A 25,859-nucleotide genomic window follows, 5' to 3' on the forward strand; every position below is an offset into this window, starting at 1 on the left:
ATTCCGTGCTGCTTTCCCTAACTTTTACTGCCTGCTTTTTTTTTTTTTTTTTTTTTTTTAAATATCGGCAGTGGAATTTTGGGGCCTGGCTGTTTTTCACTTGTCAGATTTGGTTTTTCTTTTTTGCGAGCGAAGAACCATGTTTTGTTTTCCCCCGAGAGGATCAAGTATTGCTGGAGGCTAAATAGATTGCAAATTAAGACTTCTGATCAGGTTTTTGTTATCTGCATGTGAGTCTTTTATGCTTTGCAAATTATGTGCCAAGTTTTATGCATGGTTTCATGACGTCCACTCTCGTTCTAATCACATGGCTCTGTGATAAGTAATCTCTCGAGTGCCCAATAGCTTTTCCATGGGCTACTGTTTTATAGTGGGATTTCTGGAACGTATTTGAAGTCATGTCAGGGATCTGAGGTTAGGATGCAACTTCATTTAATGTTAACCCTCACCCCGGGGTTCAGCGGAGTGCATCATCACTGTGTTTGGTTCAGTCCACATTATCAGCAGTGTGGTTGTCTTCTCCCTGCCTGTGGAACACAGGTTTTCTTTTTACATGGATTATACGGCCAGATGGCAGACATTCAGGAGGCAGGGCGCTATGCATGCTTAGATGGAGGAGCTGTGGTGTGTCACAGTTGAGGATGAATGTCCCCAGAGCAGCGTGCGGACCAGGTAGCTGGCTTCTCTGGGAATGTTGATTTGGCTGAATCTGAATCCTATCTTCCTTCACCAACTCTCACTGAATAATAACTAGATATGTCTTGGCTCTACCTCGCTGCACGGTGCTAGGTCTGTGTTAGGCGCTGAAAAGAGAATCTGTCAAATAAGTGAAGAAAGACCCTCTCTCAAGCTCCATGTTCTCATGGTGAGCAATAATGGTGGCGGGCCTTGACCTTGCAGTGTGAGGCTCAGAATATGAACCTAGCGGGCAGGAAAGCGTTCACTGATGAATGATGCCGTTACGTCCACCGAGACCCCTGTTCGTACCACTCCTTTTAGAAGGAAGGAATGCTAAGGCCCAGGGAGGTGACACCGTTCCTTAGCAACAGACGGTGCCAGGACTTGAAGCTGAGTGCGTGTCTGCCTCTCTCCGCTTGTCGTGGAGGAGGAGGGTGAGAAGGATGAGTCAGGACGCTTCCAGAACTCAGGGGCTGGTGGGCAGACGGACCCGAACCCATGCATCCATACCAGATGGCAGAAAGATGTCGCTGCTGGGAGTGAAAGGCCGAGGAGAGGCTGCTGCTGTGCCTTACTCTGGGTGTTTGGGCCGTCAGCCAGGGCCGGCTGAGGAGGAAGATTTCTGAGCTGAAACCCGAGAGACAAGAGGAGGATGTGGGAAAGCCATTTTGCTTAGAAAAGTCGTCAGAATGGAGACACGGAAGTCAGGGAGAGCTTGTCTTTGAGGGCACAGTGACCGTGCGACATGAATAGACAATCCTTGGAGGCGGGTAGAGGGAGAAGCGGCTGGGAATGGAGGAGGAATCTGTGAAGAGTGCTGAGGAGAGAGGCTCTGCGGTTTGCAAAACAGTGCTGGAGCGTCTGTCTCGGGAAACGCCTGATCCCCAGGATCAGATTCATTCAAGGGCCTGGCATCGCGGCTCAGTGGTCGAGCGCTTGCCTAGCCGGCATGAAGCTCCTGGGTTCCATTCCTCAGCACCACATACACAGAAAAAGCCAGAAAGTGGCACTGTGGCTCAAGTGGTAGAACGCTAGTCTTGAGCACAGAGAAGCTCAGGGGCAGAGCCCAGGCCCTGAGTTCAAGCCCCAGGTCTGGCCAAAAAAAAAAAAAGATTCATTCAAACCCCCAGTTCATGGGATGGGCTTGAGGCTTACATTTCCTCAGGGTCTTTTTTGTTTTTTGTTTTTTTGTTTCTGCTTCTCAAGAGTAAAGCAGATGGGCAGGGTGCCCCTATTCAAGTTCAGTGGCTGTGCGACCATGTCCCCATGGGAGCTGTGTGTAGACACTCCACCCACTTCTGAATCTCATGTTGGCTTCCTTTTCCGCTCAACACCTTGACCTGCATTTCTTCCTGGTGGAAGAACTTTGCTGCGTATTCCCTTCCTGCTTGTGAGTGTAGGTCAAGTCTACGTATTCATTATTCTTGTGACATGTATCATTTTTATACATTGTATGGGAAGAGGTTTCCTCTAAGATCACTAAGCCTGCCATACAGACAGGTAGGATTTTCCAGGCCAGAGTTGGGTTGAACCCTGAAGAAGCAATTAAGCTTGAAGGCATTTCTACCTTTCCTCCTTTTCTCTTCCTCTTCCTCCTCCTCCTCCTCCTCCTTCTCCTCCTCCTCCTCCTCCTTCCCCTCCTCCTCTTCCTTCTCCTCTTCTTCCTTCATTCTCCTCACCTCCTCCCTCTCCCACTTCTCCTTTCCTCTTCTCTTCTTCCTCCACCTCCTCCTCCTCTTCCTCCTGCACATCTTCCTCCTCCTCTTCCTCCTCCTCCACTTCATCTTCCTCTTCCTCCTCCTCCACTTGCTCTTTCTCTTCTTCCTCCTCCTCTTCCACATCTTCCTCCTTCTTTTCCTCGTCTTCTTCCTCTTCCTCTACTTCCTCCTCCTCTTCTTCCTCCTCCCTCTCCTCTTCTTTTTCCTCCCCCTCTTCTCCCCCGCTCCCCTTCCTCCTAATACTGACCCATCGAGATAAGTTTTGGGGTCCGGGCTCTTCAGACAGGGTATGTCCCGGCCAGTGGTTTAACCACCGGCTCCCTGCCCTTCCCCACTCTGCACAAAGCCCTTTTTTTTGGCCTGCGGATCCATTTGCAGACTAACACACCCAGTGTGCCGTTGGCACACACATGGAGCGGGACGCACACAGAGTGAGCCCCAGCTCCGGGCACCACTGAGGCTGCTGCCCGCATAGTGAGGAGCAGCGGGGCCACCAAACCGCTGGCCAGGCCTTTGTTCACGACCCACGCCGGGAGTCCCGCAGGGCCCACGGCGGACTGGGAGGGCCGTCCTCCCGATGGCAGAGCACGGCGGCAGGCTTGGCGAGCGCGTCCCCTTCCATCTGTGGGAAGGAGACAGACTCGCAGGGTGACATCCAGGCGCGCATGGGAGACTGCGCTTCCCACCCCGCCTTTCAGAACTTGGCCTCCCAACTCAACAGTCTGCCCAAGGCATCCAGCCAGTGTGTGCACCATGGACATGCCCTCTTGTGTGGCCGACCAGCTTGGGGCTGCAGGGTTAGCGGGGAGTTCCTGTCCCCTGTCGGTGATCTCCTGGCTGTGTGAACTTGGGGCGCTGTTGCTCCTCTCAGGCTGTTTCCTCATTAAGTAAGTGTGTGCAGTGGTTCCTCCTCCACACAGGTTTGCTTTGTGGATCCAGTGAGATCACGTGCGTCAAATGCTATCGATGAAGTTAGCCCCCCTCCGCTCGCAGGGAATAAATAGTACCAGTGGGCGGGCGCTTGGTTCTCTCTAGATGCCCAGCCACACTAGCATCTCTGTGTATGAGAGTTGCCCTTTATCGAATCTCTCCCTTCGCCAAGTCAGCACCCTGCTTTGTAAACTCTTGCTTTCTCATCTTAAAAAATAAAAAACCGGGCGCTGGAAGCTCACGCGCGTCATCCTAGCTATTCAGGAGGCTGAGATCTGAGGATCGAGGTTCAAAGCCAGCCTGGGCAAGAAAGTCCCTGAGACTGACCTCCAGTGAACCACCAGAAAACTCGCAGTGGCGCTGTGGCTTAAGTGGTATAGCACTTGTTTTGAGCTGAAGAACTCAGGGACAGTGCCCAGGCCCCACAACTAACACAAGCAAAACAAAAAACCCTCATTGTTTACTCTCTTTAACTTTTTGGTATTTTTTGGTTAGTGTGGGGCTTGAACTCTGGGCCTGGGCGCTGTCCCTCAGCTCTTCAGCTCAAGGTGAGCGCTTTACTACTTGGGCCACAGTGTCACTTCTGGTTTTCTGATAGTTAATAGAGATAAGAGTCTCGTGGACTTTCCTGCCCAGGCTGGCTTTGAACTGTGATCCTCAGATCTCAGCCTCCTGAGTCGCTAGGATGACAGGCACGAGCCACTGGCACCCAGCTATTTTTTTAAAAAATGGAATTAAACTTTATTTTCTTTATTTTTTAAAAAAATTATCTTTAAGTGGTTGTACAAGGAAGTTCCCATTCTACAAAACAGTGTATGAATACAAAGTGTCTGACATCATTGTCACCCATCGCTCCTCACCCACCCCTTCTCTCACTTTCTTTTCTTATTAGGTGATTACATAAATTCCACATATTTCACAGTATTGTGGAATAGTGATACCTAGTCTCTCTAATATTTTTTTTTAAAAGTAGTTGTACAAAGGATTTTCAACTCTGTATCAGCTTTTGCATGCCAAGCATGGCGATCAGTGCTACCTTTCTGCCATGCTCCTTCCCACCCCGCCTCTCCCAACTTCCACTTCAAACAGGCACTCACACTGTGACTGAATTTGCCCACCCTTCCGCTCTCCATCCAGTCACCCCTCCCCTTAAACTCCACCCTCCGCAGGGAACGCAGGTTTCATCTTCCTGGCAGTCATTGTGTTCAGCTGTTAAAAGTGTCCTGATTCTCAGAATGTGTTCTGGAAGCTGCAGTGAGTGCCCAGGGGAGCCCCCACGTCCCGTCCCCCGCCCCCACCTCCCCTAAGCAGGTGAAGATGGAGGAGGAGGACAGACACTGTCTGATGGTTTCGGGCCAAGTCTTGTGCTTCCGTCTCAAGTGTGATGGGCCAGAAACCACAGAATCCTCCCTTCCAGCTTTCTGTGGCACCTGTGGATTGGTACAGCCCAGCCAACCTGTGAGGAAGTGATGCCATCTCTGTTGAGAGCGCAGCCCCAAGTATGCCTTCTGGGCAGAAAATGATCCCTTGAAAATACTGTCACTGAGTAGACTAGACACCGCCCAGGCCTGGGCGGTGTCTCTGCTTAGGTTTTTTTTTTTTGGTCAGTCGTGGGGCTTGAACTCTGTCCCTGCACTCTTCAGCTCAAGGTGGGCTCTCCACTGCTTGAGCCACAGCACCACTTCCGGCTTTCTAGTGGTTCATTGGAGAGAAGAGTCTCATGGACTCTCCTGCCTGGGCTGGCCTTGAACCGAGATCCTCACATCTCAGCCTCCTGAGTAGCTAGGATGACAGGCGTGAGCCACCGGCGCCTGGCGCTGCTTCGGTTTTTACAGAGCAGAAGTGGACAGACTTTTTCCTATCAAGGGCCAGAGAGTGAATATTGTAGCCTGTTGGGGTGAGAGATCAACTCCGTGGTGACAGAGGGAAAGCAGCCCATGCATGGAGCTGCGATTCCAAATAAAATTGTATTTACCAAAAACAGGTGCAGGCTGGACTTGGCCTGTGGGCTGCCTGTCGCCGGCCCGGCCAGTAGACATTTGAGAGGCAGCTGTGCATACCGGGTGAGAGCAAGGGCGTTAGAGCTCTTGTCTGCCTCTTCCTGGCCCAGAGACTTGGGGTGGTCACGAAATGAAGGCCCCCTGAGTATCTCCCGCAGGAATCTCGGGAGAATCCAGGTCCAGGAGCGGAGGGAGATCAGCCTGCTGGGAAGAGCTTTTGGGGAATGAGTGACTTCAGGTACCCTGAAGGCTATTTGGGAGTTTATTTGCTTCTTCCTCAAGCATGAAGTCTAAATGAGGGAAAAAGGAAAAAATAATAACCATGTGGCCTTTGCTAAGTGCTGAGAAGGTCACTGCGCCGAGCCAGCACCTGGCTGTCACGGCCGGCCGGCCGAGCAGGGAAGCGGAACCAGTCAGACGAGTCGAGCCAACAAGGAAAAATCAAAATGTCCACTCCAGTGATGTTTGGCTTTTGTAACGTGTGTACGATGGAACTGGTCGGTGGGGGAAATATCAGTAAAACATCTCCTCCCGCCTCCCCCTCCCCTGCTCAAGGCCTGGTAGTTCATCCTCCTGCAAAACGTTGGCAGCCGTGGGATGGGTGCTGCTGCAGGCTGGGGAGGGGGGAGGGGAGAGTGTCTGCACATGCACTCATGGTCACTCCTGCGCAGGGATCCCGGCTCAACAGAACGGGTTTGTGGCTGCCTATCTCACCCACCTCTGGAAAACCAGCCGCCTTCCATGAGTCTCTGGCTTCGATCCCAGCTCCCTTTCCCAGCCTTGGTGTCTCTTCCAACCTGGGCATCTCCTTTGTAGTTGATTTCCAAACCCACCTGTCCATTCACCCACTAAGAAGCATTTGATTGTGGATTATGTACCAGCCAATAATACTATAAGGAGAACAGAACAAAACTTTATTAGAATGGGTTTTTAATTTTAAAAATGCACTAGCCAGGCGCCGGTGGCTCACGCCTGTCATCTTAGCCACTCAGGAGGCTGAGATCTGAGGATCCCGGTTCAAAGCCAGCCTGGGGCAGGAAAGCCCCTGAGACTCTTCTCTCCAATAAACTTCAGAAAGAGCCAGAAGTAGAGCGGTAGCTCAAGTGGTAGAGAGTTAGCCTTGAGCAAAAAGAGGCCCAGGACAGACAGACAAACAAAAACACAAGACAAGATACCCATAAGGTTTATGTGTGTATGTTGGGAAGATACCTTGTTTTGTTTTTAAGAGCTGTCACAATGTAGAGGGGCTGTTTTAATAGTAAGGTTGCTCCTTCCTTCTCCTCTTAACACAGCGCTGTTGGGAATATATACAACACTTGCACACTTGTGTCTGGACACACACTTGCACACTTGGCTGAGTGTTTCCATAGCCTAGCACGCTAGCAGTACGCATGCATTCACTTTTAACTTTTTAGCAAAGTTTTATTTTTAAGTAAGTTAGGATAAAGAAAGAAATGGGAAGAAGGGGGCAAACATTTCCTGTCCTCCCCCCATCACAGGAAGTGGGAGTAAAGAGTCTGAACCTTTCACTCTCAATTGATTGACCTTTCCAGACCTTTCCCTCTCCTCTTCAGAAGCGGTGTTGAAAGAACTCTCCACTCAAGTTGCTGCTTTCCCTACAGCCTCACCCTTGCTGACAGAATTCTGTCTTTGTCTGTGTTGTGGGGGCAGTTTGAATATGGACTAATCCTTGAGCAAAGCAAACATCCAAAGCCATGAATCCTCTCTTCTTGGATCCCAGCGCTCTGGCTTTTTGTTTGTGTGTTTTTATGTGCCTTGAACTCAGGGCCTGGGCGCTGTCTCTGAGTTTTGTTTTGTTTTTTCAAAGCTAGTGCTCTATCATTTGAGCTACATCTCCACTTGTGGCTTTTTGGTGGTTCATTGGAGATAGACTCTCACAGACTTTTCTGCCAGGGCTGGTTTCAGATCTCTGCTTCCTGAGTAGCGTGGATTACAGATGTGAGCTACCAGTGCCCGACTCCCAAGCCCTCTAGCTTAAATTTGTATAGAAATGAAATCTTTTCCCTCTCCCCCCCCCCCCCCCCATCCCCAACCTCCATTTGTCATTCAGTGTCACATTCCTCAGGATGTCAGCTGCAGGCAGGGAACTTGCTTCCTGCTTCCTTCTACAACAGCTGTTCACAGGATACGAATGAGGGGAAGATGACATGTCCTCCGGGTTTCCGGCCCCCTTGAGCACTCCCCATACGTGAGGGTCACTGTTACTGCTCTGCATCTCTACCTGTAAATACCCATCACAACTGATTTAAAAAAAAATAGTAGACTGACCCACGTGAGTCTCCATTTGGGATGTATCAGGTGGGTCATTGTATTTGTGCACACGTATGCACTCTCTCCCGGGCCTGCTTTTCTGTCTCGGTTTTATTTTTATTTTATTTTTGCCAGTCCTGGGGCTTGAACTCAGGGCCTGAGCAGTTGTCCCTGAACTTCTTTTGCTCAAGGCGAGCGCTCTACCACTTGAGCCACAGCACCACTTCCAGCTCTTTCTGTATACGTGGTGCTGAGGAATCGAACCCAGGGCGTCACGCACGCTAGGCGAGCGCTCTACCACGGAGCCACCTTCCCAGCCCATCCCTTGGTGTCTCTTCTCTACAGGTGTTCGAAGCCGTCATTTCTTGGATCAACTATGAGAAGGAGACCCGCCTGGAACACATGGCCAAGCTCATGGAACATGTCCGACTCCCTCTCTTGCCTAGAGATTACCTCGTTCAGGTAGGCGCCGGCCCGTTTCCCTACACCTCAAGGGATAGCGGGGTGGGCCTGGGGCCTGGGCCAGGGGTACGTTCACAGCACCGATCCCAGGGTGGACACCTAGGTCTCCGACTCTGCTCAGCTGCTCAGGGCTTTGAGTTATTCCACCTCCCCAAGTGTCATCTTCTATAGGCAGCAGTTATGTAGGTCCCCAGCAGGGACTAAGGGAAGTGTCCGTGTGCACAGCCAGGTCTGTGTGCACAGACAGGGAGCCCTGCAGAGCAAGTTTTCTAGTAGAGAAGCAAAGCACAAGGGGTCGGGTGTTGGGGGCTCATGCTAGGATCCTAGCTACTCAGGAAGCTGAGGTTCGAGGATTGAGATTTGAAATCAGCCCAGAAAAGTCTGTGGAATGTTTATCCCTAATTAACAGTCCTCCCCATCCCCCCTAAAAAAGCCAGAAGCATGGTATGGCTCAAGTGGTAGAATGTCAGCTAAAGGACAGTGCCCAGGCCCTGTGCATAGATACACTCACTCACAGACAGACATATATATAAGCACTGCATATGCTGGATAACATATATACACTTACATGTAGGTGTATCTCTGTATAAATACACACGCATGTGTGTTGCATGTATGCGTGCTTTTACCTCTTCCAAGGCAGGAAGGAGAACTGTGGAGTGCCTGGTGAGGCCCCAAGTCTTCTCGTGTGGTCTCCTGCGAGGTGACACTTGCTTCCCCTTTTTACAGCCGAGGGCCTCAGGCCGTGAAGCTGAGGGTTGATCTGGACTCCTCGGGCCACAGGCAGGGGGATCAGGGTTCAAATCCACAGCAGCCTGGCCCTGGGGCACACAGCTCTGTGAGCCACAACGGGGGCTGCTTTCTGTCCTGTTTGTCCGTCACAGAACTGTCCCCCTGGGGTTCTGCGGGGAAGGGAAGGAAGGGGGCCAGCTCTGGCTCCTCCCTACCGTGCCTGCCCACTGAGACCCCCCTTTTTCTCATTTGGCCACAGTAGTTTCTACCCTGGTAGGGGTCAGAATGAGACAATCCACACAAAATCTTACCAGTAGTGTTTTGTGACTTCTGGCGACACCGCGTACCTAAAGTGTTCTGCCTGACGCCATGGGCCACGTGGACCCCAAGGGATCAGCAATGAGTTCTCCATCTCCTTTGCAAGTGCCCCTCCACCCCGGACTAGCCATGGAGCTGGGGATGGTGGGGGGGGGGGAGGCGCACTGCCACCACCTGGTGGCCACATAGCCTTTCAGGTGAGAGGTCCGTAAAAAGGAGGGACTGGGCCTGACCCCCAGGCCCCCAGGGTCACCCCTTAAACCTTCCCCTGCCCCGTGGGATGCTAAGGCGGATGGGGGCTGGGGTGGGCCTCTGGCCTCCACCACCAGTTCACTGCCCACAGGCGTCCATAGCCCAGACTCACCAAATTCATTAGGAAACCATGTGATGGAAAAAAAAGGGGGTTGGATCTGACCGGGAAGGAAGTCGGGAAGTGAAGAACGATTGTGTCCCTCCCCCTCATTGAAAGTATTAACAAGAAAAGTCAGGCCTCACCTCCGGGAGAGGATGTTTCATTCCTACTCATGTGACCTTGAAACTCCAAGCGAGTCCAACTAGCTGATGGAGGAGCAGGGGTGAGGAGAGCTGGGGAAAGCCCAGCATGACACTGCCTGGCTTTATCTCCCATGTAACCCCCCCTTCTTCCTCTCCCCCCTCCCTCACCCCCAACGTGGCTCTCCTTTCACCACAAAACATACTCTGGGGCCACGCGTCCCAAACCCCAGATGAAGTCCCTCCCCAGATAGACGATAAGGTCTGAGGACGGTGTGAGTGTCCATCCGACATCTCTCTGTTTACTGATGACCATGGAAGACCCCATGTGATTCCTGACAGTCTTTTTTTTTCCTTGTCTGTTGTGGGGCTTGAACTCTGGGCCTGGGCGCTGTCCCTCAGCTCTTCAGCTCAAGGCGAGCGCTCTACCACTTGAGCCACAGCGCCACTTCCAGTTGTCTGAGTAGAACATTGGAGATAAGAGTCTCTTGGACTTTTCTGTCCAGCCTGGCTTTGAACTGCGATCCTCAGATCTCAGCCTCCTGAGTAGCTAGGATTATAGGTGTGAGCCTGGCTGTTTTTTTTTTTTTTAAAATAACCTTATATTAGTTACACAGGAGAAAGTTTCATCATTATGTCTCCATACACGTTAGAAGCAGCTCCCCAAGTGTTGCTCTTTCCTGGACAGAGCTTCTCACTCCCATTTTCTCTAACCCTAAACATTTATGATTTATTTCAATCTGGTTTCACTTCCTAGTGGAGAAAGTTTAAGAAAAAAACATACACGCACACATACACACACATACACACACACATACCTTTTTAGGAAACAGACCAGCCCCGGCCTCTGGGGAAGTGCCCGGAGGTGACAGATACCTTGTCTTGCCTAACTCCAGTGTCTGGCCAGCAAGTGACGCCGTGGCCACAGTGTCATTCCCCGTGACAGTGGAGGGCCCAGGGGAGGCTCCCCAGGCCCTGTGCATGGTCGGCGGGAGGGCCGGTATCATTGAGATGGAAGCCTTCCCGCTCCGTGACTGCCTGTGAGCTCCTCCGCTCAGGAACCTGGTCTTGCTCATCAGTTTCCTCATGGGGTCCAGCTAAGAGGCAGTCCATCCCCACACCATGTAGCTTCCAAAGACTCATCGTCCCTTCTGAGATTCGTCTCATGACCCTCTGGCCTGCACAGAAGAGGCAGGTTTGAGAATCAGAGCTTGAACGCCTTCCCCTTTAGCCTGGCCTGCAAAATACTTAGGCTGACATCTGTTGAAGTCCTGCCCAAGTCCTGAGCCCTGGAGTATGAGGTGGAGAGCCCACGTCCTAGCTTAGATGGGGCCTAAGGTGGCACCAACAGGTGGGACTTGGCACAGGACATTCTTCCTGCATGGCAGTTTTTCTCTTTGAGACGTGGACTATAAGAAAACGGGAGCCAAGTGCCAGTGGCTCACACCTGTCATCCTAGCTAGCTCAGGAGGCCGAGATCTGAGGATTGTGGTTCGAAGCCAGCCTGGGCAGGAAAGTCCGTGAGACTCTTATTAATAAACCAGCAAAACATCAGAGGTAGAGCTGTGGCTCAGATGGTAGAGGGCCAGCCAGTGGAAAAAGCTAAGAGGTAGTTCCTGCGCGCGCGCGCGCGCGCGCGCGCGCACACACACACACACACACACACACACACACACACACACACACGGTGTAAATCAGCCCCTTATTTCACTCAAAGGCTGACCATTAGTACGCCACCTTCTTCCTTCTCTCCCCCCCTTACCTCCGCACTGATCTCTGTCTGTCTGTCCTACACATTGTAACACAGCTAGAGCAGAGGAAACATGGGAAGAGGCTTTTCAGGACAACTTGCCCATCTTTTGTTCTCCATGAACTCATTGAAGCCCCAGATACCAACACCGCCAAGTGAGGTGGTTACACGTCTCTGGCGTGCACGGTTTACAAATAAATGGGGAAACTGAGGAACCGAGGCCTTAAGTGGCAAAGCCCGTATTTGAGTCGGTCAGCACTCAATGCCTTCGCCCCTGGGCTGTGGAAATCCAGGGCTGACCGGGTCGTCCCTGGGCCGCCCTGGCTCTCTGGGTCTGGGGTGAGGCCGTGTGGGGATGGATGAAAGGGCCTAGCCCCGCCCCGCGGTCACCCGTGGCTGTCTGCAGACGGTGGAGGAAGAAGCTTTGATAAAGAACAACAGCACCTGTAAGGACTTCCTCATCGAGGCCATGAAATACCACCTGCTCCCCCTGGACCAGAGGCTGCTGATTAGGAACCCCAGGACCAAGCCCCGGACTCCCGTCAGCCTGCCCAAGGTAAGTCCCAGCCTGCGCTCGCCAGGGGCTGGGGCTGCGTCCCCGCTCTTCCCCTTCTACCGCCAAGTCTCTCCCCTGACCCTGCGCTGCCCGGGCCCCGGCGCCTTGTCGCATTTATGACTTAAGGGATGGGGTCCGCTCATCCGTCTCGAATCTGACCGTGTCCTCTCTCCGCTGGGCTTTCCTTGCCTCAGAGTTTCATCCAGAGCGGCCTCCAGCCACTCTGGCCTCTTCTCTCTGCTCTCGGTTTCTGTTGGAAGCAGAGACATGGCCTATGTCTGTCTTGACTGAGTGATGACCACCACAACCCTGGTTCTAGGCTATTCTTTGAGGTGGAAAAGTCACAGACTGGGAGGGGAGGGCCCTGGGTGGGGGGAAGGGGGAAGCAGAGCAAGGGAGGGGGTAGCAGCAGGGGAGGGAAGTGGAGAGTCTCAGCCTGGTGCTCACTGCTGAGGAGGCCCCTCCCCTGCCTGGCCCTATCCTCAGAATGAGGGATGTGATTCTCAGGGGTCCTTAAAGCTCTTTGTGGCCTGGCATCGGGTCGTCTGTCTAGGAGTCTAACACACGGTGTCTGAGGAAAGGCAGGGGAAGGAGGAGCCAGCGGGCTCACCAACCACGCCGAAGGCAGCACTAGGACATTATTTAGACCCTTGCTGTGGTCTCCTCTTCCTCCTCCCTATCCTTCTCGCCCTCCTTCCCCCCTCTCCCTCCCCAGCTGGCTTCCCTCCTTCTCCCTCCTTCTTTTAAGAAGGTGTCACAAGATATAGAAAAACACATTGTTGCCCAAGACCAGCAGTTCTCTGAACTTGGCTTTCTTTAACTCTACAAATAAGTGCTCGTTGTATGTTATTTAGAAAGACATGGCAACTTAGAAATTAAAAACCACCTGAAATCTCTCTACCATAGCGACAGACTATTTTGAAGCTATAGGGCTTTGAACTCAGGGCCTCATTCTTCCTCTAGGCAGGTACTCTGCCACTTGAAACATGCCTTCAGTCTATCACTGCTTTAATGTTCTTGGTATGGGTGAGTTCGGAGCTACAGTTGTATTGGACACATGAAATTTTGACATATGTCTGCATTGTTGTCTTCTAGTAATAGGCCTTTGAGTCATTTCCATATTTTTGTAGCATCACATTTTTGTGTTTAATATTTTTCATACGATAACATCTTGTAGTTTGCATTTCCTGAACCTCGAATGAGAATAATCTTGGCTTTATGTGATTATTGGCATCTGTAGGGGGGGTTCTCTGTGTTCTTTTCTCATTTTTCTGTTTAATTGTGTGTGTGTGTTTTATCTGTCACTGTAGATCTTCTCTACGTTAAAGAGATTAGGCCTCTGTGTGTGTGTGTGTGTGTGTGTGTGTGTGTGTGTGTGTGTGTTTCAAGTATTTTATCGTAGTCTGTTGCTTAACTTGTATTTTGTCTCATCTGTGTTTTGTATTTTCATTTTCTCAGTGGTATCTTTGGAAGAGTAGAAGATTTTTCTGTGTTTTAAAGATTATTTTAATGAACAAGATTAACATTGCATGTATTTACCACGTGTGGTGTGATTGGAAGCCTGGACACACTGTGGGATGGTAGATTGAGCTGACTAGCAGGTAGCGCATACTTGCTTGTGGTGAGAACATTTACAAATGTACTCTTTCAATGACTTCCAACAATACGATACATGTTCTTACCTATGGTAGGCACCATGCGCGATGGGACAGAGCTGCTGACCTCTATTCCTTCTTTTTTTTTGGGGGGGGGGTCCAGTAGTGGGGCCTGAACTCTGGGCCTGGGCGCTGTCCCTCAGCTCTTCAGCTCAAGGCGAGCGCTCTACCACAGCGCCACTCCGGCTTTTTTCCTTTTTGCTTATGTGGTTCTGGGGAATGGAACCCAGAGCCTCAGGCATGCAAGGCAAGCGCTCTACCACTGAGCCCCCTCCCCAGCCCCTATTCCTTCTTTCTCACTGAAATTGCACATGCTTGGATCAACGTCTCCTGGCTCTCTGCCCTCCCCTCAGCCCCTGGCAACTGCAATTCTATTCTGCTTCTATGAGTTCAGTTGTTTTAGGCTCTGCTCATGTGTGAGATCATGCAGGCATTATCTTTTTCTTTTCTTTTCTTTTTTTGTCAGTCATGGGGCTTGAACTCTGGGCCTGGGCGCTGTCCCTCAGCTCTTCAGATCGAGGTGAGCGCTCTACCACTTGAGCCACAGTGCCATTTCCCGTTTTCTGGTGGTTCATTGGGGATAAGAGTCTCGTGGCCTTTCCTGCCTGGGCTGGCTTTGAACTGCGATCCTCAGACCTCAGCCTCCTGAGTAGCTAGGATGACGGGTGTGAGACACTGGCGCCTGGCCATGCAGGCATTATCTTTCTATCTGTGGCTTATTTCCCTTAGCCAAGGATTCCCTAAGGTCCAATCCTGTGACAGATGACAAGATTTCCTATTTTTAGAGGCTGAGTAATATTCTACTGTGTGTGCATACTGCATTGTCTTTCTCTCCCTCTTCGTTGCTGATAGACACATGGTTGCATATCTCAGCTCTTGGGGATTGTGACAGAGAACGTGGGTGAGCAGGTGTCTCTCTGATGTATGGATTTCCAGTTCTTTCTTTAGACGTCCACACAGTCATGGGACTATTGGATGATAAGTTTTTTTTTTTTTAATTTTGCATATTTTTCTTAAAAGAAACTTAGAACAGAAGTTTAAAAATATTTCAGTTCTGTTCTGTTATGGTTTGAGTTCTATCTAATAAAAATAAAAAATAAAAAATCTGTGGGGTTTCTGTAATCCTAGCTACTCAGGAGGCTGAGAGCCAAAGATCAAGATTTGAAGAGCCAGCCAGGGTAGGAACCTCCGTGAGACTCTTATTTCCAATTGACCACCAAAGAGCTAGAAATGGAGCTATGCCTTGAGTGGTTTAGTACCAGCCTTGAATGAAAAAGCTCAGGGACAGTGCCTAGACCCTGAGTTCAAGCCCCATTGGCACCCACATAAACTAAAATTCAAACAGTTTTTCCTCTACTTTTTTCTAGAAGCTTTAGGTTTTACACTTAGGACTACCAGTCCATTTTGTGAATTAAAAAAAATGTTTTCTGAATTACTAGATTGCATTCATTTTGCATATGAGTGTGTAATTGCTACATATAATTTGCAAGATACTTTTTTCTCTAATTATCTTGTTAATCTAATTATCTAACCTAATTATCTAATCTAATTATCTTGTTACTTCTGTTGTCAACAGTTGGTTGCACGTTGATCTATTTCTAGATTCTATCCCGGTCCATTTATCTTGTGTGTCTGTCCTTAGGCTCACACCCCGTTGTGCTCAGTAACTTTATAGCAAGCCTAGGGGCAGTGTGAGTTCTCAGTTTTGTTCTTCAGAGTTTTACTGTTCTGTAGTCTTTCGTTAGTCAGCTTGTTTATTTGTGCAAATAAGGGGTGGATGTTTTGATCAGGGGTGTATTTGGTGGCTAAAGGAGGAATTGAGATCTGAATATTCCCATCCATGGAGCCAGGATTTCCATTTGGTTCTGCCTTTAGTTTCAGTGATGTTTTACAGTTGCTCAGTACGGGTTTCGCTTGTCTGTGGTCATGTTTTTCCATAGTTTTTGATGCCGTTGGAACTGCCTTCTTTTTAAATACTAATCTTTAATAGTGTCTTGCCCATTGGCACACACGTGGTTGATGAGAAATGCTGATGGCAGAGAAGGGAAGGTGAGGCTGGCCGTGGTGTCGTGGACGGCTGAGCCGTAGGGGGCGTGGTTTCTGGAGCGTGCTCAGGAGCCTCCATGGAGACCTGGGGTGTTGTCTAGAGCTCTCGTCTGGGGAGCTGCAGCTTGCAGGACAGCACGCATCCTCACCCGTGTCTTTGCCACTCAGCTCAGGTGCTCGCCCCCGTTGGGCAATAGGAATGATTTCTCATGATAACACATCGCTGGTACTGGGGCTTGAACGCAGGGACTTGTGCAGTCCTTTGGCTTTTTCACTCAGAGCTGGTGTTCTACTACGTGAACCACATCTCCTCCCCCCCTTTTTTTTTTTGGTTTTTGATGGTTCATTGGAGATAAGAGTCTCACAGACTTTTCTGCCTGCTTAGCACCGGTTCAAGGCGTAAGTCACCAATACCTGACTGAGAGCTGTCTATTTCCAAAGAAGAAGTAGCACGGCGGCACTTCAGTGCCCACCACCCAGCCCTTGCGCAGACACGTGTACGCACTGTCATTACACACGAGGACAGAGGTCCCCTTTGGGCCGCTGTAATGTAGGCTGGCCCTAGAACATTCCCTTCCATGCACACCACCCTTCAACCCTGAAGGAACCCAGCTGTTAGCCCTGTGGGATGTGAAGGATCCTAAGGCACTTAGATCGCACAGACGCACACCTCCCCAACCCAGTGACCAGCTGTGAACGGTCGCTTAGGCACGCACACAGGCATGCATTCATCTATTCACTCCACCCAACGTGCCTTGGTTGGGAAGTCAGCATGAAGACTGGCATGTGAGCCCATCCCTTATCAAGGGGTCTCCCAGACTATGGGGAGGGGAGACAGACAGGAAAGGACACTTAGAACACCACCTGCAAGTCTGGGTGTGCGTACAGCTGTGAACTTTACAGGCACGGAGAAGGAAGGGTAGAGAGGACTTTCTGCAGGTCCCAAGGCCTGAGCTGTCTCTCGGGCAAACGTGAATATATGGTGACTGGTGCCCACCCCCTCACGGCCAGCCTGAGTACAGCATCCTTTGTATCTTATGGGTGGGAGGGGGAGGGAGGGTTAGCGTTATTGCCCTCTGTGCCCAAAGCATTCACCCCGTTACAGTGGTCTTGTTTAAATGCTAATTGGTGAGCAGCCTCTTTGTTTACCTCTTGCACTGAGCTCTAAATATACATTATCTTGTCTCCTTAATGAGTCTAGAAATCCCGATGTCTGGAGGAAGAGGAGATTGAGTGAGATACGTTGACTTGCTTTGGTGTTTTATAGCTTCATGGGCAGTATAGCAACTTAAATCCAATTCTGTATTTCTGGAAGCCAGACTTTTTTTATTTTATTTGTCAATCATGGGGCTTGAACTCTGGGCCTGGGTGCTGTCCCTCAGCTCTTCAGCTCAAGGCTAACGCTCTACCACTTGAGCCACAGCGCCACTTCTGAATTTCTGATTAGTAGTTCATTGGAGAGAAGAGTCTCATGAACTTTCCTGTCCGTGCTGGCTTTGAACTGTGACCCTCAGACCTCAGCCTCCTGAGTGGCTAGGATGACAGGCGTGAGCCATGGGTGCACTGCTATAAGCCCCCTTGCTACTGCTTGTCACTGTGGTGTTCTCCAGTTACTGAGGACTTTCCCATGAGCTCGACGCTGGGATGAGTGGTTTACATTCACTCCCAGCAGGACGTTCTTAATTTTTAGTCATCCTCACCTCTCCGATAGGAAATTGGGTCTTTGGTTGTACCGCTTACCCATGAGGGAGCTAGGTATCTATCTTGGCACTTCAGATTAGTCCGGCAAACCTTGACTGTGTCACATTTCCGGTGGGACAGGCCTCCCAGTCAGAGTGGTCCTTCTGGGCCATCCTGGCTCTGGGTCTTTCACAGTGAGCTGCTATTCACAGGTGCATCCGTCTAAGGCTGGGCCAGCATCTGAGTTCTCTCAGGTGACGGAGGAGAGACCCCACTTTCTTCCTCGTTGCTTGCTGGCCGCCCCCCACAGCAAGGGTTCTCCAGAGTCTGAAAATGAGCAGACATACCAAAGCCAGAAGCTTCTGCCATTTTTTTTTTTTTAATGCCCAATACTGGGGCTTGAACTCAGGGCTTGAGCCCCGACCATGAACTTTTTTGCTCAAAGCTGGCACTCTACCACTCAGACCACACCTCCGCTTTCAGCTTTTTTGGTGGCTAATCGGAAATCAGAGTCTCATGGACCTTCCTGCCCAGGCTGGCTTCAAACTGTGATCCCGTGAGCTCAGCCTCCTGCTAGCATGACAGGCGTGAGCCATTGGTGCCCGGCTTCCACTATTTTTTTTTTTTTTTAATAACTGCTTGTCCTAAGGTCCTATCACTTTTTTTTTTTTTTGGCAAGACAGAAATCACCAAGGCCAAGCCACACTCCAGAGATGAGGAAGGAGGTTCTATGTCTGAGCGTAGGAAGACTGAAGAACTTTGTGACCCAGCTTCAAGGCACAACTGGTAGATGGCAGAGCTCTGATTTGAGCTCAGGATGATTGGCACCAGGCCAGAGCTATGCCTCTTCACTGTATTGCCCTTCAGACTCCACAAAAAGCCTTTTAGGTGGTTGCTGGGAAGGGGGAGGTAGAGGACATAGGTCTCCTGCCCTCTGGAGATTTGTGAGACTCTGTTAGAAAGGGAAGATAGGGTGTGTCAAAGAGCAGATCAGTGAAGGAAGAGGCCACGGTGGGGCTGGTTGAAGGAGGAGCCCGGGAGTTCCCGGGGAATGCCAGCCTGGGCTTTCATGAATTCAATCCGGATTGGCTTCCGGACAGAGCAGATGTGCAGGAACGAAGGGGCGGCGCGGAATACCCCCGCTCCTCTCCCAGTTCTCAAACAGAGAAGGTCCCACAGCCAGGTCCCTTCCCCAGAAGGAACGGGGTTCTGCCTTGAGTCCCCCCCCCCGGTCCCCCCCAGCGGCAGACACGCAGATCACGCTGACACACCCCAGCGGGGACGGCTGATGCATCATCTTGGCCCCCACGCCACGCACCGGTTCGCCACCCAGCACTTTCCCAGAAGCTGGGTTGCCATGGGCAACCAGAGGCCGGCTCTCAGCCACCCCAGCCCTCCCACGGGGCCTCCTCCGATCCACACCCCTGGCAGGGCTGGAAGAGGGGGCAGCCGGCTCCCTCCCAGCGTGCTCGGCTCCCTGGCAGACACCCTTGGGTGTCCATCCTCAGCCCTGGGATTAGCGGGTGCCCGCTGGGTGGTCAGTCTCCTACGGGTGGCTTTGTATGGATCCCTCTCGTATTGGTCTACAGTCTGCTGTGTTGCAGGCAGTGGTGGCGACATTTTGGGTGTGGCCCGTGGGTCGTGCCGCTGACTTGAGTTGGTGCCTGAGCGCCCCCTCCCCCTCCCCCCGCCCCCCACTTGTCCATTTTCTCCCCTTGAGCCGCCACTGCTCACACCCCGGCTCTCAGCCCCCTTCCCCACCCGCCATGTCTGCATCGCGCACGCGCCCACTCCCTGTCAGGAACCTGCGTGGACGAGCCTCCCGTCTCCGCCTGGACGCCCTCCCGCCGACGAATTTTTGGTGTTAGCCCTACGGCCCCACGTACCAGGGTAAGAGAGACTCATTTCCTGCCCTGGCCCGAGGGACCGACTGGCTGGGCCTGCCTTCTGCCCAGCTCACCCAACTGGCCGTGGAAGAGCGAGTCTGGACACACTCTGAGTGGAGATCGCAGTGGCTCCTATGGCCCGAGGTCAGGGTTAGAGTCTCCGCCCCCTGCACCAAGAGCTGGAGAGCTTGGCCCCGCCCCCTCTGCCTGGTGAATTTGATATCTGGGACTTGCTGATACAGCATGGGTGTCATTTCAGGAAGGACCAGCAAGAGGGACATGCGTTAAAAATGCATTTTAAAAACATGCTGTGCTGGACCTGTGTTTTCCAAAAACTCCCATAGTCTCTCCACGGTCTCACTAATGTCTCCAGAGTCAGCAGCCCCTTGGCCTTCCAGAGAGAAGTGTATTCCTTGGGTGATGTCTAACACCAATCCTGGGGCACGGAGTCCGGCCGGCGGTGAGGATTGTAGCTGGTCCTGGGGTCAGAGCCTGACACGGCAAGAACGTCGCCTGTGGTGTCACGTCAGGCCTCACATCACCAGTCTTTTATTTTGGGCGGCCGGTGCTGGGGCTTGAACTCTGGGCCTGGGTGCTGTCCCTGAGCCGCTCTTACTCAAGGGTAACACTCTATCCTTGGAGCCACAGCGCCACTTCCAGCTTTTTCTGTGATTCATTGGAGATCAGAGTCTCACGGACTTTACTACCCCTGCTGGCTTCTAACCACGATCCTCAGATCTCAGCCTCCTGAGTAGCTAGGATGAGAGGCGTGAGCCACTGGCGCTCAGCTTCGATCAGTCTTTTGTGACTCCCATATGACCAGTCTCTCTTGCCCATAATCCTTGACGGGCTAATTTTTTTTGGGGGGTCGTGGGGCCTGAACTCTGGGCCTGGACGCTGCCCCTCAGCTCTTCAGCTCAAGGCGAGCGCTCTACCACTTGAGCCACAGCGCCACTTCTGGCTTTTTTCTTTTTGCTTATGTGGTGCTGAGGAATCGAACCCAGGGCCTCATGCATGCAAGGCAAGCACTCTACCACTGAGCCACCTTCCCAACCCTCAATTTTTTATTTATTTTTATTTATTTTTGGGTCCGGTCGTGGGGCCTGAACTCTGGGCCTGGGCGCTGTCCCTCAGCTCTTCAGCTCAAGGCTGGCGCTCTACCACTTGAGCCACAGCACCACTTCTGGCTTTTTTCTTTATGCTTATGTGGTGCTGAGGAATCGAACCCAGGGCCTCAGGCATGCAAGGCAAGCGCTCTACCACTGAGCCACCTTCCCAGCCCCTCAATTTTTTTTTTTAAGTGATCATTCCTGGGAAGGTGGCCTGCGTTACGGGGTGCCCCAGCTCACTGGGAGGCTGAGACAGGAGGATGGCTTGAACCCAAGAGGCTGGGTTGACAAAATGATACCTGACCCATTAAAAATGAAATGACCATAGCAGCCACCCAATGAGCTGTTTTGATTCCATACTTTCTATTAAAGTCATCATAAATCGTTAGTAATTGGAAACTACCTGTGCATGAGTGTTTCCAGAAACAAGACCGACAGGTGCAAGAGGAGAAGGCTTCAGATCTTCCCTTGCTCGAACGTCCTGCGGTCCCCAGCAGCTGAAGTTTGCACTTGCAGGAATGGAACAATACACGGGGAACTTGCCCGTGCAGTAAGAGCTGGTAGCTATGGAAACTACTCCTCTATAGTAGTTAAGATAATGGAATTGATCTCTCTCTCTCTCTTTTTTTTTTTTAAACTCTGCACAGCCACAATGGATACCCTGCCCCCCCCCCCCCCCCCCCCCCCCCCGCCATGGCTGCTTGTCAGGTTTTCCATAGAGAAGAATAGTACTTAGCCGGGCTCATAACCCTAGCCATTCAGGAGGCTGAGATCTGAGGATCTTGGTTTAAATCTGGAATGAGCAAGAAAGTCCATGAGATACGGATCGCCATTTGACAGCCAAAAAGTCCGAAGTGGAGGTGTGGTTCAAGAGGTAGAGCACCAGCCTGGAGTGGAAAAAACTAAGGGACAGCACTAAGACCCTAAGTTCAAGCCCTAGTACCAACACACACACACAAATTTGTTTGGAAAACCTGTCCTGTATTGTGTTTGTCCAAATTGGTTCGGAAAACCTGTATTGTGTTTGTCCTTATACTCACTCTTCATTTGGATGTAAACACATGTCCATCTCTATAATACTGTTTCCATATGACTGTGATTCTCAGTGATCAGGGTTGAGTTTTTCTCCAAGTGAACATATATGGAAAGAATTTCTAGAGGCTTTTACCCACCCCTGACCCCCACCCCCGTCTCCTTGATAGGAGGTGCCTTGTGACTGTGTAAGTCAGGAGCAAATCTTTCTTTCCCGGTGGTTGAGTCAGAAGACGGACAGAGAAGAATTCTTCTTTTCTCTTTCTACGTTATTTGGTCCTTCTCTTTTATGTTACATGTTTCCTCCAGCATGCGGCCACAATTGCAGTCTGGTGTTCCAGTATGACTTAAGCAAAGAAAGCTTTGCATCTTTTCTCCCCGACCCCCTACACCCCGACTTTTACCTCCTTGAATGTGCTGATCAGTTTTTATTTCACTTGAGCTTTGGGATCCTCTGTTTTTACCTGGTAACATCAAGGACCCTAGGTCTTCCCCAGAGACTGGGGTGGATTCCTTTCCCACTTGGGTCGGGCTCGCTGTCTACAAGGGGGCGGGCAGACACGTCACCAATGTCACTTCACTGTGGGGAGTTCACAAGGGCAGATGGCCTCGCGGGGGAGGGAGGGAGGGACACACAACTCAGACGCAAAGTCAGAGGAGGTGGCTCAGAGGGGAAGACATGTAGACTGAGACCTGAAGTTACCTTCAAGGAGAGGGATCAGAAAGAGAGAGAGAGAGAGAGAGAGAGAGTGTGTGTGTGTGTGTGTGTGTGTGTGTGTGTGTGCTTGTAGGGGCGGGGCGGGACAGGAAATGGTACACACCAGGGTGCTGGGTGCTTGAAATCACTGTGCAAAGAAACCTCAAGTCTGGTTTGATTTCCTTCCCCGCTCTAGAAGTCCGATTTCAAAGAGAAACACTTGCAAAATCCTGCAGACTTTAAACGTTTCCAGCCCACAGCTAGGGGCAGTGCTGGTAGAGAGGACCGACGCGTAGGAATATCGGGGTGAGCCCTTCTGCCGGGCTGGGCCCTTTGGGTTAGGCAGGGTTGGCCTACCCAAGCAAAGCATTCCTGCTGGGGAATAATCCAGAACCCTCTGGAAGGAGGCTGCGTTTGATGGGGAGCAGCGGGCGGTGTGAGCTGAGCCAGGCAGGACGTGTATTTGTGGCAGCAGCGTGGGCGTGGGGCCTGCCCTGGGCCCGGTCACTCGGGAGCGCGTGAGACACTAGAGCCAGCTTCTGAGTTCTGAATTGCTTTGCGACCCACATTTGGCCGTGGACTCTGTGGGCTCACGAATGAGCCGTTCCCCCCCCCCCCCCCCCACACACACACACGGGCAGCGAGCAAGTAGGGAATCTGGGGACAGGCAGGCAGGGTAGGATTTTAAGCAGGGGTCGGGTAACGCCCGCTGAGGGTCTTGTTCTTGGGGATTTGAAACGCGTGTAGGTGGTCATTCCTGCATCCAACATGCATACTTCTCAGCAGCAAAAGTTACAAATGCCGCGTCAGCAGGAAAGCCCTTCAGGCCCGTCCTTCTAGCTACTCAGGAGGCTGAGATCTGAGGATCACGTCTTGAAGCCAGCCAGGCCAGGAAAGTCCTTGAGACTCTTATCTCCAATGAACCACCAGAAAACCAGAAGTGGCGCTGTGGTTCAAAGTGGTAGAGCACCAGCCTCCAAGCCCTGAGTTCAAGCCCTACAGTGATCACAAAAAAAACCTCCAAAACACAAAAACAATTAAAAGTGATTTTCCAAGTATAAATCCAGAACTTACTGGGGAATGTGTTAAAAATGCAAATCTGCAGCTCCCTCTATACCAGCTGTATCAGTAACCAGGATGAGCCCTGCAGTCTGGTTTTACAGCCTGGGGGAGATTGACATGCACGCTGAGCCTCAGTTAGACAGACTACAGGTAACAGTCAGTCAGCCCTGGGCCAGTGTCAACCTCTTTTTTCTGTTTCTAACTGCACATATATTACAATGCCCCTGAGGGACGGTTCTGTGTCTGGGTGGACATGAGAACTTACACCCGTTTTGTTAAAATACGAACCCTGTAGTTAGCTTCTACCATTGTACATTGGTTAATAGCATATGACGAAGCCCACGGTGACAGAGAACCACAGTTAAATTCTGTAGTTCCATTAATACCACCAGAGCAGTAGCTCCCTACTCCCCCCACTTATTATTTTTTGACAGTCCCCTGCAGTAAGGAGATGTCACCCAAAACATAGCTGGGTGACCCAGGATATCTCCATATGTTCCCTGAGCTCGAGGCTTCATCCGCCCAAGCGGATACTTCTGTCTACCTCCTAGCCATTGCTGGTGCCGGGCAGTGGTAGCTGTCATCTGACAGGGTGGAGGGGAGGGATGGTACTGTTACCCTATTTTTCAGAACACCATCTGTTTTTGTTTTTTGTTTTTGTCAGTCATGGGGCTTGAACTCTGGGCCTGGGCGCTGTCCCTCAGCTCTTCACCTCAAAGCTAGCGCTCTACCACTTGAGCCACAGCGCCACTTCTGGTTTTCTGGTGGTTCATTAGAGATAAGAGTCTCACGAACTTTCCTGCCACCAGCTGAATTCCAACCTCAATCCTCAGATCTCAGCCTCTTGAGTCGCCACCAGTGCCAGCGAGGAATAGTTTTGAAAAATAAATTTCTCTTATAAATGCATCTAAATTCTGTATACTCTTTTCCAAAGTGTAAGTCCATTTGTTTGTTTTGGTGCCAGTCTTGGAGCTTAAACTCAGGGCCTGGTCGCTGTCTCTGAGCTTTTCTGCTCAAGGTTAGTGCTTTACCACAGCGCCACTTTTGGCTTTGATTGGTGACTAATTGGAGATAAGAATTTCACGGGCTTTTCTGCCTGGTTTGTCTTCAAACCTCGATCCTCAGATCTCAGCCTCCTGAGTAGATAGGATGACAGGTGAGAGCCACCAGTGCATGGCTTTATGTTTGCTTTGATACGAAACATAGCCCCCCAAATCCTCATGGGCACTGAGACGATGATGCTGTAAGTAGCCTGGTGTCCCCCCACCATCACGCTGAGTGGGGCTTCCGGGAATGCCCGGGGAGACGCTGGCTTTTTCTGGAATATTCGTGCCTACTGGGGACTAGGGGTGACATCTCCATCTAGGGAGCTCTGCGAACTGGAAACTCAGAAACCCGAGGCAGTGAGCGCGTGGTCGAGCCAGGGCCGGCTCGCCCACGAACCCCAGAGCCGAGGAAACCCAGCTAAGATGCTCTCGTCTTCCTGGAGGTCATGATCGTGGTTGGCGGCCAGGCGCCCAAAGCGATCCGCAGCGTGGAGTGCTATGACTTCGAGGAGGACCGGTGGGATCAGATCGCCGAACTCCCATCCAGGAGATGCCGAGCAGGTAGGCCCCCTCTCCCCCCATACCCCAGGCCCCACACCGGCTGATCACTGCTGCCTGCCCCTGGCTGGTCCCCCCTCCATGCTGGGAGTCCTGAGAAGTTTCCACACATTAGCAACCCCCCCCCCCCCCCCCCCGCTTTCCACTCACACACGTGGTTGGGAGTTCAAACCCATCCAGGCAAATAGCGTGCAGAGATCCATCATGTCTTCCCGGTGTGTAAAGTTTCGCATTAGCCTCTGTCACGAGTCTGTCGCTCACGCGCTTGGCTGGCCGCTCCCCAGGTGTGGTGTTCATGGCCGGCCACGTGTACGCCGTGGGGGGGTTCAATGGCTCGCTGAGGGTGCGGACGGTGGACGTGTACGACGGCGGGAAGGACCAGTGGACGTCCATCGCCAGCATGCAGGAGCGCCGCAGCACGCTGGGGGCCGCTGTGCTCAATGACCTGCTCTACGCCGTGGGGGGCTTCGACGGCAGCACGGGTAGGTCTGGGCCGCGGCCGCCACCTGGGGGGCGCGCGGATCACCGTCCACCCAGGAGCGGACCGGTCCATCCCCCTCACGGTGCACGAGGTTCCAGTGGGCGACTGACTGACTTGCCCCGTTGCGTTGGGCATCGTGGCGGGAGTGTGTGACAGCAAACACGGCTGGCCTCAGGGCTGGGAAGCCAATCATATATCACACGATGATTATTTGGGATCCTCTACCCCTTTCGGTAGAGACTCGAGGCCCTTCCGCAGCTCTCCCGCCCCTAAAACTCCACCATTTTCCAGTTGCTCCTTGGAGAACGAGCCTGTACCACAAACATGGGCCTGTGCGGACAGCCAGGATCCAAACTCTACTGCCATCCTCCTTAACCCATCTTAGCAACAGAATAGCAACCAACGCATCTCCTCCCCCCCGCCCACAGTTTCCCATGTCCCCACTGTGTCTAGAAACCTGTTCCTTGGCAGGTAAGACTTAGAACAAGAGCTCCCTTGGCTGGAGGAAGCCTTGATCTCTGGTCCAAACCCCACTGCACAAAATGAGAAACTGAGGCTCAGCGGTTGAAGGAGGCCCAGATCAGACCCTACTGCTAGGGCTGGTCTCTCTCTGTTTCACTACATAGTTGTCTCTGAAGACAGAAACTCCACTACACTAAAGTCCTCCTCCTTGGCTTCAGGGGAGAGGAAGAATCAGTGT

General features: G+C 51.7%; 1 protein-coding gene across 1 annotated transcript in view; it reads left to right on the forward strand.

Annotated features, from left to right (window-relative positions):
• Klhl3 (kelch like family member 3) overlaps nucleotides 1-25,859 on the forward strand; it is a 69,514-nt gene that overhangs the window by 34,060 nt on the left and 9,595 nt on the right. The window contains exons 7-10 of the mRNA XM_042671341.1: nucleotides 7,943-8,059; nucleotides 11,758-11,907; nucleotides 24,564-24,681; nucleotides 24,963-25,160. Of these exons, the coding sequence (XP_042527275.1) occupies nucleotides 7,943-8,059; nucleotides 11,758-11,907; nucleotides 24,564-24,681; nucleotides 24,963-25,160 (583 nt within the window). The remainder of the gene's footprint in view (nucleotides 1-7,942; nucleotides 8,060-11,757; nucleotides 11,908-24,563; nucleotides 24,682-24,962; nucleotides 25,161-25,859) is intronic.

Source organism: Dipodomys spectabilis, unplaced genomic scaffold (assembly GCF_019054845.1).
Source record: "Dipodomys spectabilis isolate Male_0828 unplaced genomic scaffold, ASM1905484v1 ptg000611l, whole genome shotgun sequence".
NCBI classification, from domain to species: domain Eukaryota; kingdom Metazoa; phylum Chordata; class Mammalia; order Rodentia; family Heteromyidae; genus Dipodomys; species Dipodomys spectabilis.